The 18,914-nt window shown below is 33.3% G+C and overlaps 2 protein-coding genes across 2 annotated transcripts; both read left to right on the top strand.

The window, feature by feature from the left end:
- The first annotated feature begins 8,364 nt into the window (after positions 1-8,364).
- Positions 8,365-15,508, top strand: LOC145034838 (L-arabinokinase-like). Its single transcript, XM_078983377.1, has 29 exons — positions 8,365-8,728; positions 9,104-9,211; positions 9,288-9,356; positions 9,496-9,579; positions 9,736-9,812; positions 9,899-9,965; positions 10,052-10,109; positions 10,232-10,299; positions 10,404-10,466; positions 10,644-10,697; positions 10,825-10,927; positions 11,044-11,153; positions 11,232-11,351; positions 11,753-11,809; positions 11,886-12,058; positions 12,178-12,346; positions 12,428-12,511; positions 12,602-12,727; positions 13,160-13,290; positions 13,362-13,443; positions 13,542-13,629; positions 13,706-13,749; positions 13,839-13,934; positions 14,021-14,097; positions 14,184-14,384; positions 14,468-14,633; positions 14,716-14,787; positions 14,886-15,095; positions 15,223-15,508. Exons 1-29 carry the CDS (start codon positions 8,621-8,623, stop codon positions 15,343-15,345), a joined length of 2,988 nt encoding a protein of 995 aa, XP_078839503.1. The 5' UTR covers positions 8,365-8,620; the 3' UTR covers positions 15,346-15,508.
- A 1,135-nt stretch (positions 15,509-16,643) lies between these two features.
- On the top strand, positions 16,644-18,261 carry LOC145034837 (AIG2-like (avirulence induced gene) family protein). Its single transcript, XM_078983376.1, has 5 exons — positions 16,644-16,960; positions 17,336-17,408; positions 17,557-17,649; positions 17,776-17,859; positions 18,004-18,261. The coding sequence occupies exons 1-5, from the start codon at positions 16,797-16,799 to the stop codon at positions 18,091-18,093; spliced, it is 504 nt and encodes a 167-aa protein (XP_078839502.1). The 5' UTR covers positions 16,644-16,796; the 3' UTR covers positions 18,094-18,261.
- The last annotated feature ends 653 nt before the right edge of the window (positions 18,262-18,914 follow it).

Here is an 18,914-nt window from a genome sequence, read left to right as displayed (position 1 = left end):
AAGTCGGTTCCCCCCTTTAAGAATGGTGAAAAAACTGCTTGAAAACCCACGTTTACGTTTACACGACCCGTGTAAATTAACACTGTCATTTACACAGCCCGCGTAAACACAAAAGTATACTGCGCAGAAATCTACGTTTACACGGCCCGCGTAAACGCAAGGCTTGCATTTACACGGCCGTGTAAATCTCTGTAAAGCCAAAATGTTCTTTTCTTTGATATCTTGCTCCTCGGTGCTCCGCAAGTCCCGAAATTTAGTCCGCAACTTTTATTTACCTCCTCCAACAAGATCCTACCTCCAAAAGTCCCTGAAATACCACAAAAGTATTTGAATGAAATTGCCTCATGAAAAATCCCGAAAAACATGCAAAATACATGAGTTTAAACCTAAATGCAATGCACTTATATGGATTAAAACTACAAAATGGGTACGTGAAATGCACCTAACAAATCTCCCCAAGCTTAAACCTTTCTCGTCCTCAAGAAAGAACAAGAAAATTTAAACCGGAGAAAATAAAATAAAAAGAAAATAAAAGAAAATCAAAGTTAAAACTATTTGAAACTTAATGCATGAAATCAAAACAAACATGAAAAGATCCAACCCAATTACCCTGTTTTGTAACATAGTTGAGAACGTACCTGTCATGCCTTGAGTTAACTTGACTTTAGTCTCAAAATATTATATGATAACAGAAACAAGACTTTGGCCACTCCCTAGTACAACTCAACAGAATCAAAGATCACAACACTTATTCCTTTTCAATATCATCAAGTTAATTATTGGAACAAATTATGGTCTTACTCTCGTGAAATTATATGTGACAAAACATGCTCAGCCATCTTTGTTTCATAAAATATAACAATGTTTGATTCCAGCTATTTGTTGGTCAACAACAATCTTTTTCTGAAAAATATTTTCTAAAAATTCCCTAATATTTATCCAGATTGGTTACAAACTTCAAACCACTTACACCAGTCGAAGTAATTAACATTCAGTCCAATGTCATAAATTCAAATCCAAGTCCAAGGGAATCATTTGACAGCCAAGTATTTTTCCTAAACACAGTATTCAATTAAACTATAAACACAATTATATACAAACTTCCTAATTACATTTTTTTACAAATAAAGCTCATGGCTTTCTTTGAAATCCGTGTAACGGGCTTCCAACCAACACATCCAAATCAAATGACCTTAGTGTGCTAGATTTAAAGAGATCCCTTGGGTTTACTTGCCCGAACCTCAAAGGCCACAGATTAGCTTTATTTGCTATTATTAAGTTCATGACTTTCTATGGAACCCGTGTAACGAATTTTCAACTCAATCAGTCCCATACAATTTAGCTTTTGGCGATTAGGTGTAAAACACCCCTCAGAGCTTACTTGTTCGAATCCCAAAGGTCACAGATTAACTTAATAATAGTTTTTTTTTTTTTTTTTTTTAATTTTTTTTTATTTTTTTATTTAAGTAACACATATACACATAACTAAGTTAACACATAACACTCTTATTAATTTATTTATTTGGCCAATTTCTTTATATTTTCGTCCTTGAATTTTCTATTGTGGGACATCTCACGGTTTATTACCGTGAGGGACTTCTAGACATTTTTCGAGGGACTAAATGTTAACATGCAAAGACCCGTAAGTATAGTTGAAAGCTATATCCCCAAACAGGGTATATAAAAGGGAATGAGTAGAAAAGACTTTTAAGAGCGCTGGAAGGCGGGACATTGAGATTTTGCATTCTTTGTATGAACTTTTGAATTTGGCATTTTAAGTTCAATTGAGCATTATTACTCATAAGATCGGTCATATGTCCTAAAGAATTAACTCATACCTTCTGTTATGCTCCAATGTTGATAATCTTCTCATTTTCTGTTTTGCACAAGTAGCTTCGGGAGACGTGCTCGTGTGTGATTAACTTGCTTTCAAATTTTCAATAAAAAGAGCAGGTTAATTCTCAAGGCACACAACTCACTTACCATCTCAACTGTATTGAAAAGATTCGGTTGCTTGGGATTGGATCAAAGAAAAATTTATGCAATGAATGCAATGCAAAAATTTAGATGAAAACAAAATGCAAAGAAAATAATAAAAATTAGAATAGAAAGAAAATCTTTTTGGTTTTTGAAAAAATTTTCACGCAGAAAAAAAAATGAAATGAAAATTAATGCAATATGTACAAAACTACATGCAACCTACATGCAACGGGATTTATACATGGATGGATGCCCCTCCCCAAGCTTAAAATAAGCATCGTCCTCGATGCTTGGAGAGAGGCATAGCCGGCCTATTGAGAGTCGGATGGTGGAGGATGGTAGCTGGGTTGGGAATGGGTTCAAAACAGCCATAAATGCATACCAATTGATTTTTTAAGCAAAATATGAACGACTAAAGATATGGAAAGAATTTACCAAATCGTTCTTGGAGCCTTGAAATTGTGGTGAGAACCTCCTCTTCATCCTCCCCAAGCTATCCGTGAAGTATTTTTGGAGCTGGAGATTCATTTTCTAGGCATAAAAAATAAGTTTAAATCATTTGGGATAGAAAAACAAAATTTAAATTTACCAAAGACTAAAAAGTTTTAAAAGAAAGGAAAAAAAAACCCGGGTTGCCTCTCGGTTAGTTGCCCTTGTTTTAAGTCGTTGGCTCGACTTGGCCCCTGAATGTGCTTTGTTCTAAGTAAGTGGACCTTTACAACACATTAACCTTCTCGCCACTTCCTTCAATTGAAAACTTATCTTCTACATGACTTTTTTTTTAAAGCACCTGCTCACAAAATGTTTGGCATAAACAATTAGTAACATCGTGTCCCCGACAATGACGCCAATTTGTTAGGCGTGTCAAACCCAACAAATGAAGGGGTACAAAATGACTCCAAAACACTGTTACTTTGCACTAAAAATGTAATACAAGGTAAGCAAGGTCGATCCACAGAGACACGAGACAAGTGCTTATACCTTTTTGCGAAAGTTACAATAATGGTCACATAAATGGGGGGTTTGTATGCAATGATTTAAACAAAAGAATAAAGCAATAAGTAAATGATCAATTAAATGAAACAAATTCAGGATTTGTGAGAACTCCAACTCTATGCAAGACAAATTAACAATGTGATTCCATGGATGACAAGATATTTGTTTAATTCTATCTAAGTTGGTACTTGAAAGTGTTAACAAGCTCTAACACTTCCCATTCACCACAATAATTAACCAAAACAAGCTCTTTGATTAATCCTAACCTTACCAATCTAATCTAAACAAGCTCTTAGAATTAGGTTGAAAGATTGCATTAAACTTTATGTGAATGTTCCCAACAATACTCAATACTCCTCATAAGCTCGGGAGCATAAGAATGTGTGAATAGATTTACACTAATTTCATTCAATAGAAATCAGATTAGTGCTTGTTACCTAGTCCAATTTACAAAACAATTACGGATTTTGCACTTAGATAACTTGAATGATCTAACCCTAATTCAAATGGCCAATAAGAATCACAATTAGAATCAAACATTCGATTGATATAAAATCAAATTCACTAGATAGAAAATTGAAAGCAAACACCAAGTCATATGATTGAAATCACATCCAAATGTCAAGACATAAAGTTGGAGAATTTAGGGTTCTAGCCACTCATGCTTAGAACAAGATCACAAATCTAGAAAATGAAATTAAAGTTCTTACAAAATGAAATCAAATGTTCCCAAGTGTTAATCAACTTCAAAATCCTCAAGAAATTCGCCTTCTCCACTCCAAAAGTCGACCCCCTAAAGTAAAAAGTCGGTTCCCCCCTTTAAGAATGGTGAAAAAACGGCTTTAAAACCCACGTTTACGTTTACACGGCCCGTGTAAATTAACACTGTCATTTACACAGCCCGCGTAAACACAAAAGTATACTGCACAGAAATCTACGTTTACACGGCCCGCGTAAACACAAGGCTTGCATTTACACGGCCGTGTAAATCTCTGTAAAGCCAAAATGTTCTTTTCTTTGATATTTTGCTCCTCGGTGCTCCGCAAGTCCCGGAATTTTGTCCGCAACTTTTATTTACCTCCTCCAACAAGATCCTACCTCCAAAAGTCCCTAAAATATCACAAAAGTATTTGAATGAAATTGCCTCATGAAAAATCCCGAAAAACATGTAAAATACATGAGTTTAAACCTAAATGCAATGCACTTATATGGATTAAAACTACAAAATGGGTACATGAAATGCACCTAACAGATACTGTTTTCTGTTAAACCATTATCACATTTGCAGATGTTTCAACATACAAAAATTTCACAAGAATTTAAACATGGATTGCAATAATCACATTTCCACAAGTTAAACAAAAGAATATATAAAGATTGCAAGATATAGGAAATCACAGGCTTCAAGTTTCACCTTTCAACACAGGAAAACCTTTAAACAACTTCAAACATGAAGATTTTATACAGTTTTAAGCAATTTTCAAACACTCAAATCCAGATATCATTTCAAGTACACTAGTCTACAAAAATCTATTATAATTTTAATAATAAATATGGTTTTCAGGTAATCCATTATAGTTTTATGTTGTATCTTTCATTAAAAATCAGAGAAAGTGTTACTAAAACTATTAACATAATCGAATCTGTCTTTTGTTATTTCACATTCTTAATATTGTGTATTTCATAATAGTAACAGGTATTTCTAACCTTTCCTGTATTCTCAGGTCCAATAATTGTGATGATTCTTACACTACATGTTCTAGTCCATTGACAAAAAAGAAGGCTATAAGGACTACACAAATAGTGTGGGAGACTGCAATGGCTAGGGAGATACTTACTTTACAAGAAAGTGAATGGGTTGGTCAAAGGCCACCAAAACTGCATAGAACAAGGAGATCAAATTCAAACATAGTGTCTCCTGTCTGAAATCAAGATGACTGTTCACCTTCTAATTGGACCCCAAGAAATGAAACAAATGGTTCCCTCAAGTTAGTTCTTAAACTTGATACTCTTCAATATGAAACTGGAGAATATTTTGGTGGTGAAAGGCAAACAAAGCGTAAAATGGTAAATATGGAAGCGGATGGAATTCATGTTCAGGATATTCAACCTTCTGCTACACTTGCAAGGAAACAGTGAAGATGTTGACATCTCCGAGTACATCAACGATTTCAGGGGATAATTCGGCGGTGGAATAAGCTTTTGGAACAAGAGTAGTTGGATTTTTTTTTGCTTGGATGTAGATTCACGGAATGTTTGGTGGTGGTTGTGGTCGAAGACAAGATAGATGGATGCAGCACTAGAATCGAATACAAAAATGATATTAGATCCAATGGAAAGACGACGCTGTTCTCCGCCTAAGACTCCTTGATGTTCTTCGTCACTGACGATAGTTTTGGCGTCATTTTGGAGCCCTAACTGATCAATTAGGGCTTGAAATTTTAGCTTCTTCTTTTCTTTTCATAACGAATGAGGGATATGGTCGATGTAGGTAGTGGTCATCGATAATTACCTAGATGCGGTATTGAAGAGGCGACTCGCCGGTGTCGGTTGTCGGGGAGGCGGAATCGCCAACACTAGAATCGGAGAAGGTGATGATTGTTTGGGGAAAATCGCAGGTAACATTGGGAAATTTTGTTTTCTCTTTTAGTAAATAAGACTAATAAACTAATAGTATATTTGTTTCCAGTAATACCCTTGTCTAATTTAATTGATATGCCCCCACCTCTTTAGTTTTCTGATTATTTACAAAAATGCCACATTGCATCTTGATCGTCCTTTATTTTGATCCAACGTTCCACTTTTAGTTCTCGGGTTCTCGAGAAACTATGAGTTCTCAAATGATCTTTCCTCTCTATATATAGGGTTAGGTTATTTTGTTTCTAGTAACTATTGTGTGTCAAAATGCACAGATCTGGACCATCAAATGAAATATAATCAGAGGTCATGATCTGAGGGTCTATGATATTACAATAAGGTAACATGTACCATATAATCACACAAAATTCAGCATAAGGACATTTTAGTCAACTGAGACGAATTTAAAAAAGCAAAGTCGAGATTTATGGGATAATTAATGATTTTGATTTAAAAAATCTATTTTTTTTCAAATTAATTCAATTTCAAACGTAATTTGTAAGCATAAACTAGTTTTATTCTATTAGAATGTTATTTTGCTAGAATGATATTCTGTAATTCTATCAGAATGGTATACACCTATGAACATAATATTATAAACAAATATTATCAAGACCAATAATTTTTAATGAATACAAATTTTATATAAGACGAAGTTTAATAGGTTAGAATAAGTAATTACATTCATTATTAAAGAATACGGCTATGAACATAAATTACAATCATTCTTGAAATCTCTTGCAAAAAAATATCGACATTCTTGAAAGAATCCTCATTTGCTTTACTGTTTCATTTATAGATGTCTTGTGTATGTTTGACCTCTAAGCCACTTCATAATATAATAGCATTCTATAACATTGACATTTTGTGAGATTAACATTCTATCAGAATTGTATTGCATGAGAATGATTTTATACAAGGAGCTGCAAAAAGGAGATAAACTCCAGGATGGTAAGTGATCCCTAGGTAAAACTTGAAACATCTGAAAAACATAAGAAACAAAAATCATGTTAAAACTTCAGCCAATTGCAATACAACCCTTGCAAAATCATTCTTATGTGATTCTACCATAATCATTCTTATGTGATTATACCAGAAATATAATTCTGGCAGAATCATTCTTATGTGATTCTCCAAGATTATAATACACTCTACACATTATTCAAATAGAAGAATACATTAGATACAAAATATTCTTAAAAAATGAAATAACTATTCTTAAAGAATGAAACAATTGAAGATACGAATAAACACCCAATGATGAGGAAAGAAAGTCATTCTCACAGAATTAGCTTAATTAGCTTAAACTGAAAAGTATTTCATCAACCGATCAACAATTGGTCCATCTTTTGCTGCAATTATAAGCTTGATTAGTGATATTTTAATTAAAGCAATACAACATACAATCGAATCAGTAGAATAATAGTGTATCTTTCATCATCTGTAGCAATTGAAGCTTGATTAGAATATATAGAATATTCAACACATAACATAAAACATAAGTAAAAGTAGTTAGAATAACTACTATACAACATACATTATAATAAGTAAAATAATTTGAAGTGAACATTTTATCAAACCAACATACATAGAATAAATAAACGTAAACCACAATGCTTAAAATATTTAAGGTATACATAACTTACAATATATAGAATAAATCAAAAGAAATCATTATCACATAAGAATATGTAGAATGTTTAAGGAAGAATGATGCAATGTTGGCATTATGTCGAACACCTGGTGGGTGGAAGTGACACTTTCACATTACGCATAGCAAATTAACATGTCAAGATCGACATCAGATTCAACAAGGTAAACATCATGTGCAATTTCAGAAAACAATTACATTCAAGGTGAAAAATCAGAAATCAATTTCAAAACTAATCAATCGACTCAATGTGCAAAATTAGAAAGTAATTAACATCACGTTCCATACGCAAAATCAGAAACCAATTTAAAATCAGTCGGAGTAAACGAAAAAAAATCATACCTAACCAAAAAAGAAGACCGCATGAAATCGATACAGGTATGGAAAATGTTTCTTGGAGAAGCACCCACCAGAAGAACGATTGCAGGTGAACATGAGAGCTGTGGAGGCGAGCTGAACGATGAAATTCATGTAAATCAGATAGGTCAGCAATAGGTGGAGACCCTTGACACCTTTATTCCAATTCACATCGTCGACAAGTGTGGCAAGAGGTTTCGACCACCTCTTTTGATCAGGCGATGTTCATTCTTCAATAAGAAAATGGGAGGAGGCAGAAATAGAATACGCATGATATGAGAGGCTAGGGTTTAATAGTTGGTTAAAGAGATTTTTATGGTAATTTCCATGAATTAAGAGATTTTATTTTAATATCATGCTAAAGTTACATAATTACCCTTATTACAATTTTTAATTATTTAATTATTCCTAAATTTCTATTGGTGCATTCATGCATATAATAATTGCTAGAAACATTTGAACCTCTCTTTCTCTCTCTCTCTCTCTCTCTATATATATATATATATATATATATATATATATATATATATATATATATATATATATATATATATTTGTGATATTAGATCACCTTGTTACAAAAGAGAAAAAGTAGAATTCTCAAGAAAAGTAAGAGAAGAAACTAGAAAACACATGGATGGGTTATGTCATTTTTCAATCTAGAAGGACTAAAAGGTGGTGGGTATAAAGTTGAGGGCTAAAATCTCACTTCTAAATCAATTAATCAATCAACAAATTAAACGAAAGAGGATAAGCGCAGACACAACCCATGAATCTGTCGTCTGCACTATCCATCTCTCTCAAATCTCCCAAATTTCCCGTCACTTTCTCGTACCAAATCAAGTTCATCACCCCTTCACTGATTAGTGATTCCTTTAAAATCCATTCACTTGCTATGCTCAATAATCATACAACAAGTCACATTGGTCGGTAATCAATATCTCCTTGTCTGATCAGCCTCAGCCGCAGTAATTCAACTCTGAAACGCCGTGAACGAAGATGAGGATCGAAGACGGAGTAGAAGAATTATCAGCTTCCCGGAATCATCTTGTATTTGCTTATTATGTTACCGGCCATGGATTCGGCCATGCTACACGTGTTGTCGAGGTAATTCTCTCGGTCAATTTCTTCTTTTCCGATTTTGTTTAGCCGTGATCGTGTTTTTATAATCTTTCTAGTCTTAAATTTAAACCCCTTTTTTGTGAAACTGAAGTAGATATGTTGATCACGATTATATACATGACTTTGTAGTCGTTGTTGATGTTGCTGTTTCTATGCTACAAACATATCCATTACCAATAAGAATGATCAATAGCGAGTATTGGTGTTCCAACGATATGGGAAAAAATATTGTGCATTTTCAAAGCGATTATTTCAGTTCAAGAACCTGGTTATAAATAATAGATTGATTAAAGCAGAATAGTTTTCTTTTTCCCTGCATGCTTCTTCAAATCATTGATTTCCTTTTTGAGCTCTGTGCAGGTTGTTCGCCACCTCATTCTTGCTGGGCATGATGTTCATGTGGTGACTGGTGCACCAGACTTTGTGTTCACTACTGAAGTACAATCTCCAAGACTTTTCCTTAGGAAGGTGGGTTTGACTTTCAGAGGTCTACTAACAGATTACAATCTTTGACTTTTCTTGACTCAATTTCCATGTCTCACAGCTTGTTTTGGACTGTGGAGCTGTTCAAGCAGATGCTTTAACAGTAGATCGACTCGCCTCCTTGGAAAAGGTATGTCTTAAATGATTACTTCCAATTTTAGTTGCAAAGTTTAGAAAATGGTTCCAATTTGTCCTATCTTGTTCTGAAAATTATGTTTTTCTTTTGGTATTTAATGTCATTTTGTTAATGCCTGTTGGTTTTACTCTAGTATAATGAGACAGCTGTTGCACCTCGTGCTTCTATTTTGGCTACAGAAGTTGAGTGGCTCAACTCCATCAAGGCAGACTTAGTGGTAATAACTAATAACCTGCTTATATTATATATGTTACTCTAATTCATGCTTTTTTTTTGTGCACATTAAAGTCCCTTAGCATGTTAATCTTTAATGAAGCATCTAAGTTATATATATATTAAATATTCACATGTGAAATATTGTTGTATGAAACAGGTATCAGATGTTGTTGCAGTTGCTTGTCGTGCAGCAGCTGATGCTGGTATACGTTCAGTTTGTGTAACAAATTTTAGGTGAAAAAAGATTGCTCATTTGCTTGATTTTAGTATCCTGTAACATTTTATCTTTCATTTAATTGTTTTTAAGTTTATTGTTGCAGTTGGGACTTCATTTATGCGGAATATGTAATGGCTGCTGGGTATCATCATAGGTCAATAGTATGGCAGGTATTATGATATTTTCTTTTTTCTTGATGATACGATTTTATGTTCTCCTTTTTTTTTATACAAAGTTATATTTAAATCTTATACAGATAGCCGAGGACTATTCACATTGTGAGTTCCTAATTCGTCTACCTGGATACTGCCCAAGTAAGTTTGTGTACATAATAATAATAATAATAATAATAATAATAATAATAATAATAATACATTTCCATTTAAAAGTTACCAATGTACAAAATTAATTTTCATTTATAAACTGTTTTCTGTAGTGCCTGCTTTTAGGGATGTGATTGATGTACCTTTGGTTGTAAGAAGGTTGCATAAATCACGCAAGGAGGTTTGTAACACAGTATTTGCTTTTGCTATGATGATTCCATGTTGCTGACTGATACTTTTTTTTTTTTTTTAAATTGTACATTTATTTTCCCTATTGTGATGCAGGTGAGGAGTGAAATGGGGATTAGTGAGGATGTGAAGCTTGTTATTCTCAATTTTGGTGGACAAGTAAGTTAATGGTCATTTTAATGTCTTAATATATGCTACATATTTAGAGTCTGTTTGGTTGGATGGAATTGATTATAGTAAAAAATATTTTTTCTAGGTCTTAAAAAAACTGTATTTTAAAGTCTTTTAAAAAGATTTGTCATTTATTAATAATGTAACACCTATGAAAATTTGCAGCCAGCAGGTTGGAAGTTAAAAGAGGAGTACTTGCCTCCTGGTTGGCTTTGCCTGGTATGTTCACTTCTGAATATTCCCTACAAATTGATCCATTAAAACAAGGGTAAAATAGTAATTTGCAAGACGTAGCAATGTACTTTCATTTAAGGAATTGTACTTTGAAAAATCTACTCAATTACAGGTTTGTGGGGCGTCATCTGAACAAGAGCTTCCTCCAAATTTCATAAAGCTGGCAAAAGACACATATACCCCTGATGTGATGGCTGCATCAGATTGTATGCTTGGTTAGTTTATGGAATCTTTATTCTTTGTCTTCCTCTTTGGTAATGTGGTTTTAGTATGACAATAATCAAATCAAGATTTTAAAGCTCATTAATCGTATGATATAATATTATTTCAGGAAAAATCGGATATGGAACTGTTAGTGAAGCCTTGGCTTACAAACTACCTTTTGTATTTGTCCGTAGAGATTATTTCAATGAAGAACCATTTTTAAGAAACATGCTCGAGGTACCACGAGCTTCTAAATAATTTATAACATTTTAAATTTAAATTTAAATTTAAACAAACTAATAAATTTTTCATCAGTTTTATCAAGGTGGTGTTGAGATGATAAGAAGAGATCTACTCACAGGTCATTGGAGGCCATACCTTGAACGTGCCACCAGTTTAAAACCTAGCTATGATGGTGGAGTTAATGGTGGTCAGGTATCTTTGTCTGCTTTGTATTAGTAAATTACACTTTTGGTCCCTGCGTATAGCTGATTTTTGCAATTTTGGTCCCAAAAAGTTTTCTATTGCAAGTTTTGTCCATCTTTGAGGTTTTTTTGTCGTTTTTCGTCCCTGTTTAAAGTGAAATGATAATCTTTGGTCTCTGATTGTAACTGATTTTTGCAATTTTGGTCCCAAAAATAGTCATTTAACTTGGAACATGGACCAAAACCTCAAAGAAAGACCAAAATTGCTAGAGAAAATTTTTTGGGACCAATGTTGAAAAAACCAGCTATACTCAGACTCTGAGAGACCAAAAATGAAATTTACCCTTAAAAAGTACGTTTTTTTTTTTTTTTTTTTAAACATAAGTTGATAATTTTGTTATCTTTTTCCAGGTTGCAGCGCGTATTTTGCAGGACACAGCAAACGGAAAGAATTACGCATCAGATAAAGTAAATAATTTAAAACTTATAATTTTTTTCGTTAAATTGTTGTGATTCACATGGTTTTAATGTCTTAAATTTGTAGCTTAGTGGGGCCCGGAGATTACGTGATGCCATAGTCTTAGGGTATCAATTACAAAGAGTTCCTGGAAGGGATATCAGTATTCCAGAATGGTATGCAAGTGCTGAAAATGAACTTGGACTTCGTACAGGCTCACATTCAGTTGATATTAATAATTCCAATTTACCCCAGAATTCGTGAGTTTTTATTTTATCTTATCATTCCCTATCAAGTTTATAATTATACTAATGCGTAAGTATACAATTGTCATTGATTTTAATTTTTTTTAAATTTTAATTTTAAAAAACTTGTGAAGAGATGCTGGGGACTTTGATATTCTTCATGGAGATGTGATGGGTCTTCCAGACACAATGAGTTTTTTGAGGAGTTTGGCTGAATTAGATGCTTTACATGATTCTGTAAAGAATACTGAAAAGCAATATATGCGTGAGCGCAAGGCTGCTGCTGGTCTCTTTAACTGGGAGGTAATTTTCTTTTTCTGTTAACCCCTTGTAAAATGACTATTTTGCCCTCCATGGAGTTCATCCCATTATTTGCTGATACAGGAAGATATATATGTGGCAAGAGCACCTGGAAGATTAGATGTTATTGGAGGAATTGCTGACTACTCTGGAAGTCTTGTTTTGCAGGTGAACATACATTTTCTTATTTTATTCATTTATTTATTTGCAGTGTCTTATTTAATTTGTTTTTTTTTTTTTTTTGGTTATACATGACAGATGCCTATTAGAGAAGCTTGTCATGTTGCTGTTCAAAAAATCCAGCCAAGTAAACAGAGGTTATGGAAGCATGCACAGGCTAGACAGAATGCCAAAGGACAAGGACCTACACCTGTGCTCCAGATTGTAAGTTCAACATAATCTTTATAAATAATGCATTTCCTTATAAATTATAATAATTTCCACTTATAAAGTAATGAAAAACAGGGTAAGTTACATTTTTCGTTCCTGTGGTTTGGATTTGGTCCAATAAGAATGGCCATTTTGCCTGTATCTTCTTCGTCATCATCAAGGTCAAGAACCCTATTTAGAATCATAACACCACCAAATCAACCAGATTGCATTTTACAAGTGAAACCAGAATCATACATGACTTCAAGGTTCTTGAATGAAAACATGAAGTGATAGGGGCAAAATGGTCATCTTCATTATCTTAACAGATGAGATTATGACTTAAAGACTCTGAAGTTAAACTATTAATCGGATCATATCCATACAAATCAAAGGACAGAATCGTAATTTCCTTAAAAAAAATAATGAGTTGGATTATATTGTCAGGTGTCATATGGATCAGAATTGAGCAACCGTGGTCCCACATTTGACATGGACATATCAGATTTCATGGATGGAGATCAACCCATTTCATATGAAAAAGCCAAAGGTTACTTTGCCCGTGATCCATCACAAAGGTATTTTCTTTATTTTCTTCTACAAATTATATCTGTTTTTCACATTAAATTTTTTTTTTTTAATTTTTCAGATGGGCTGCATATGTTGCTGGCACGATTCTTGTTTTAATGAAGGAATTAAATATCCGATTCGATAGCAGCATCAGCATGCTGGTAATAATTTATATCTAATTTCTAAATACTTTTCGACACATGTCACTTGTCGACTTTGACAAATATTAAATTAAAAAAAAAAAAATGAAAAAGAACAGGTGTCTTCAGCTGTTCCAGAAGGCAAAGGTGTATCCTCTTCTGCATCAGTGGAAGTAGCCAGCATGTCAGCTATAGCTGCTGCTCATGGTAACTATTTATATTTATATTACAAAATTATACATTTATTTATTCAGGTTTTAAAACCATAAACTTTGTTTCCCAGGGTTAAATATCAGTTCAAGGGATCTCGCGATCCTCTGTCAAAAGGTATAAATAATCAACACAATTTTTGTTAATAAACTTCTACAAGCTTTGTTTCACTTATCCTTATATTATATATTATTATTATTGAAAAGGTGGAAAACTCTGTTGTTGGAGCTCCATGTGGTGTGATGGATCAAATGGCTTCTGCATGTGGTGAAGCTAACAAGCTTCTTGCAATGGTTTGCCAGGTAGGTACCTAATTCTGTCTTTTCTTTTATTTTTTTGAAACATATTATATTAATTATTAAACTATAAACTGTTAAATTTTATACAGCCAGCTGAGGTATTAGGATTGGTGGACATTCCTAGTCATATACGGTTTTGGGGAATCGACTCAGGTTTACGACACAGGTATATTTATTTAACTCTCTATGAATCCTGATATTTTGTTTTGGTTTGTTGTTAATTAATTAATTAATTATTTTTTGAATTTACAGTATTGGGGGTGCTGATTATGGATCGGTTAGAATAGGGGCGTTTATGGGTCGAAAAATGATAAAGTCAACCGCATCTGATGTGTATTCAAAATCATATTCAAATGGAAATGGAAATAATCTTGAAGAGTTAGAAGAATATGGGATTGAACTTCTTCAGGATGAAGCTTCTCTAGATTATTTATGCAATCTCGCCCCTCACAGGTGAATATTCACCAATCATACAAAAACCTATAAAATAAGTTGTAAACTATTTTCATGTTTATTCACAAAATTTAATATTCTAGATTTGAAGCTATATACTCCAAGAATCTTCCGGATACTTTAAATGGCGAAGCCTTTTTAACAAAATACGATCATCACAACGATCCAGTCACAGTGATTGACAAAAAACGTTCATATGGAGTCAAAGCAGCCACCCGACATCCTATTTATGAAAATTTCCGTGTCAAGGTTCGTATATTATTAATTTTCCATTTCAAATATTACCTTTTTATTTTTAAAAACTATTAAAAATTCTACACCGAATTTCCAGGCGTTCAAAGCACTACTGACATCAGCTTCATCAGAGGAGCAACTCACTGCTCTCGGGGAACTAATGTATCAGGTACTCAACTCAAACCGAACAGCCTTTTTGTTAATAAAGGGTATTTTCGGTATTTATGAAATGATGTATGTTGGTTTGTTGTTGATGTTATGATGCAGTGTCACTATAGTTATAGTGCTTGTGGGTTAGGGTCAGATGGGACAGATAGACTTGTTCAATTGGTTCAAGAAATGCAGCACAGCAAATCCTCTGTGTCTGGAGATGGAGATGGAACTTTATACGGGGCAAAGATTACAGGTGGCGGATCTGGTGGGACCGTTTGTGTCATTGGTAGGAATTGTCTCAAAAGTAGCGAACAAATCCTTCAGGTAATTATAAAAAATCTATTTTTTTTCCTACTTATTATTGGCAAAAAATAATATTGCAATGCAAGTAGATAGGTATAATGGAGAAAAAAGATAAAGAGATTGGTTTTTTGTGAAATTGGTGTTGTAGGTTCAACAGAGATACAGAAATGCAACAGGGTACATGCCGTTTCTGTTTGAGGGTTCATCACCGGGTGCAGGGAAGTTTGGACATCTGAGAATTCGTCGGCGGTTAGCCCCCAAGCAAGATTAGTTGGTTGTGTCATTGTGTGAAAATGTCAACTTATAATTATTTACGAAAAATAAGGATCTTTAAGGATTCATCATATGATCATTAGTAGGATTTATCCATATCGATAGAAACCAAAAACACATTATTCGTGAATCGTGATAATGTTATAAGTATATGTTGTGCACTTGCTTGCTTCATCCATTTTTTTTTTGCATCATGTTATGTTTTTTTGAATGGATCCTGGAAAATATTTAAATTAGGAGCGAGCTCAAAACAAAACGAAAAAACGTATCTTGTGTTATTAATAGTTTTAATTACGAACAAGAAATAATTTATCCACACTTTTTTTTTCGGAAACCCAACTGCCTTTTTGTGACTTTCGGTTATTTTTAATTATTTTCTCACAGTATGCGATTTTAGTGACGTCAACCATGATGGAGAAAAACAAAGAAGATATTAATGTTGAAAGCCAAAAGATTTATACATTTTAGATAAAAAAAATTATAAAAGCTGTTAAAATGTTAGTGATTAATTTTTCAAAGATTATAAGTATGAAAAGCTAACAATTTGAATGCTTTGTTATAAACAAATAGAACAAATTGGTTTGTAGCTTACCTGGGCCATCGGTTTTGAAACAAAGGAATGTGAGTCCACCTAGGAAGTAAGATCAAAATTTCAAATGATTTTAATTGGAAAAATGAATACTCTAACGTGGTAGTAAACTCAAATTTAGGCTCATTTCCTATTTTTCTTATTAGGTTTTCACTTGCAACCAAGTTACTTTCACATGTAAAAATTCCCCCAAAAAGTCAACGCCTGTGTCACATGAAATAACATCTTTATTATAAGCTTCTTAAGATGACGAATGAAAGTCAGACATTTCTTTATAAATTTTTTAAACAAATCATCCAATCTATTCTCAACCTTTCATACCAAAGGTTCGTATCTAGATCTTGTATCAACATAAGATTTTCCTTCTTTATGTCATACATAATCACTTTTATAAAAACATGTCTAAAAAAAATTCATTGCAGAATCCAACATAAAGACAGTATATATAGTCATCAAGTTCATCAAACTTCCTCCAATACTTGTCATATTTTTCTTGCATTCTCCTCCCATTTAAACAAAAATCGGGTTTCGTTTCCTTTTTTTAGCACGTCGGAAATTATATAAAATAAAACAACACGTAGATGTGTTTGCTTTAAATGAAACTGTAAGGGTTGTTAGTATAATTATTTAAATTTTGGTTTTAACACCTAAACATTACATAAATTCCTATCAGATCCCCAATCTCTCCGAACTTGGTGGAGGATCAAGGAGGTGTCAGTTTTTGTTCTTTTCTGTCTTTCCCCTTTTACTTTGACTTTGATTGATCATGAAAGCTTCGGAGAGTTGCTAACATCGATCTTTGGGTTACGTACCGCAACTTCCCTTCACTCTGTAAACAGCGGGGGAGTGAGAGAATTGAAATGGCGACGGCGTCAGCGAACACCGGTGCGGTGGGGTTGGGTGGTTGTGGTGGTGGCAATAATGACCATACCGTCTTTGTCTACGGTAGCCTCTTAGCTGACGACGTCGTTCAAGTACTCCTCAACCGTATCCCTCAAACCTCCCCCGCGATCCTTAACGGCTAGTCAGTCTCCTCCCTCTTCCCATGATTTGTCATTACTTATTATGAGAAATTTTGGATTTTGTATCCGTTAAAACCCTAATTGTATTGGGTAAAGCTGACTCTGCGAAGTTAATTACTTGTGTAATTGTTTGATTTTTGGTTTTGTTTTTAAAAATTCATGGATATATAGCTAGATTTTACTAAAACCCTAAACCAATTCATATTATTCTTCAATCACGTGTGTGGATCGATGCGTATTAGGGCTTCTCTGTATTGATAATAATTTCTCTCAGGGAGTCAATTTTCAACCCCATACTTGATACTTGGTTTAAACTTTTAACAGGAGCTTGTTATTCAATTTATGAATCATGTATGATAATAATTTCTTTTTTGTAGTCATAGATTTAGCATCAAAGGACGCGTTTATCCTGCAATTATACCTGTAGAAAACAAGAAAGTTACAGGGAGGGTATGTTCATTTTCCATTTCATTTACTGTAATATATTTCATGGCACTTATATCATATAGTCGTATCTGGTTTTAATTTGTTCACGTGAAGACTGAAGCTCATTAACATGATATACATATAATCTAATCGGTAAAGGATTTGACATCAGGTTCTCTTTGGGCTTTCTGCTTCAGAATTATATATCTTGGACACATATGAAGATGAAGAGTATGACAAGAGGGCTGTTGATGTTTCTTTGCTGGTATTAGTTTATAATGTCATCTTAATTATCTATATTTTCTAAGAATAAAGTTTATTTTCATTTGTTTCCTTTTATCAGCAAATGACTTAAATGGTTTGAAGTTTACAAATTATACTGATTGTGCAGGATACGTCTGAAGTGTTACAGGCTTATGTGTACATTTGGGCCAACAGTAGTGATCCTGATTTATATGGAGAATGGGATTTTGAGGTAAGCTTGTTTTAATTAGTTATGTGATTTAGAGCACATATTAAGTTAATATAGGCCAATTTGCTGTGTTTTTTTCTGAGACATAAAGCATATATATATATATATATATATATTTTAATGAATGTTTTTTTTTTTTTTTTATAGGAGTGGAAAGAGTCGAAGCTTGAAGATTATTTGAAAATGACAAAGAGCTTTGTTGAAGAACTGGAAGACACTGCATCTTCCTTGCCTTGATTGCAATGATACTATGCAAAATTGTGTATTGATGTTTTAATCCTAAGCATCTAAAAGTTGATACATAGTTCCCTTGAATCAACTACTTTGATGCTAACTTTTCACACATTACTTTTTCCATACATAGATACAAGCTTTACAATATAAAAGCTCCACATTGAAACCTTACTTCTATAAAGTTACATAACTACATCGAATGTTCTTTCCAAAAGCTTTTACCTTATCTTATCACTTGGTCCATCGACTATTGCTTTTTCCTGTTACAATCACAAGTTTTTTCGTGATGAAATTTGTGAAATTAGATAGTAATGATTGTTTCAATGCTTTTTCATAAAATGAAATGAAGATGCAATTGAGTGCTTTTCGGATGATGAAATCTCGTAGAAGACGATTTAATAACAATAATTAAAGACATGATCTAACATTTTTTTTTAATTATTGCAATGTTAAAATAGATTATTTGTGGTCCTTTTCTAATTGAAATGAAATGGAATTTTAGACCATGTTGATATGTCGACCTGTTTATTTTTATTTTTACCACTTCGACATGTGACATAACTGGTACCCTAACGGATGCATTCTTGGACCCGTCTCTTATTTTTATCATTGTTTTACAGTGTGTTAGACACACTAGTCATGCACGAAATAGGCGAATATACCCACTAAACAATGTTGTATGTTTTATGATATGCAATAAATGTTTTACATAATTTAGAAAAATATGGCCTACAGATGCTTTACAAAGAATATGATTAGATCTGAACAAAGAGAACAAGAAAATGTAACCTAATTATATAATTATCTTTTAAAAATAGCAAAAG

The sequence above is a fragment of the Lactuca saligna genome, chromosome 3 (genome assembly GCF_052625555.1).
Source record: "Lactuca saligna cultivar CGN05327 chromosome 3, ASM5262555v1, whole genome shotgun sequence".
In the NCBI taxonomy this organism is placed as follows: Eukaryota; Viridiplantae; Streptophyta; class Magnoliopsida; order Asterales; family Asteraceae; genus Lactuca; species Lactuca saligna.
This window is presented reverse-complemented; position numbering and strand designations above follow the sequence as displayed.

Bases quoted from the DNA above. Each gene is read 5' to 3' on its own strand.
- LOC145034837 (XM_078983376.1), top strand. From the start codon at position 16,797: ATGGCGACGGCGTCAGCGAACACCGGTGCGGTGGGGTTGGGTGGTTGT. The intron at 17,409-17,556 runs GTATGTTCATTT...ATTTGACATCAG, and splicing joins ACAAGAAAGTTACAGGGAGG to GTTCTCTTTGGGCTTTCTGC. The intron at 17,650-17,775 runs GTATTAGTTTAT...CTGATTGTGCAG, and splicing joins CTGTTGATGTTTCTTTGCTG to GATACGTCTGAAGTGTTACA.
- LOC145034838 (XM_078983377.1), top strand. From the start codon at position 8,621: ATGAGGATCGAAGACGGAGTAGAAGAATTATCAGCTTCCCGGAATCAT. The intron at 9,813-9,898 runs GTGAAAAAAGAT...TTATTGTTGCAG, and splicing joins GTTTGTGTAACAAATTTTAG to TTGGGACTTCATTTATGCGG. The intron at 14,788-14,885 runs GTACTCAACTCA...GTTATGATGCAG, and splicing joins TCGGGGAACTAATGTATCAG to TGTCACTATAGTTATAGTGC.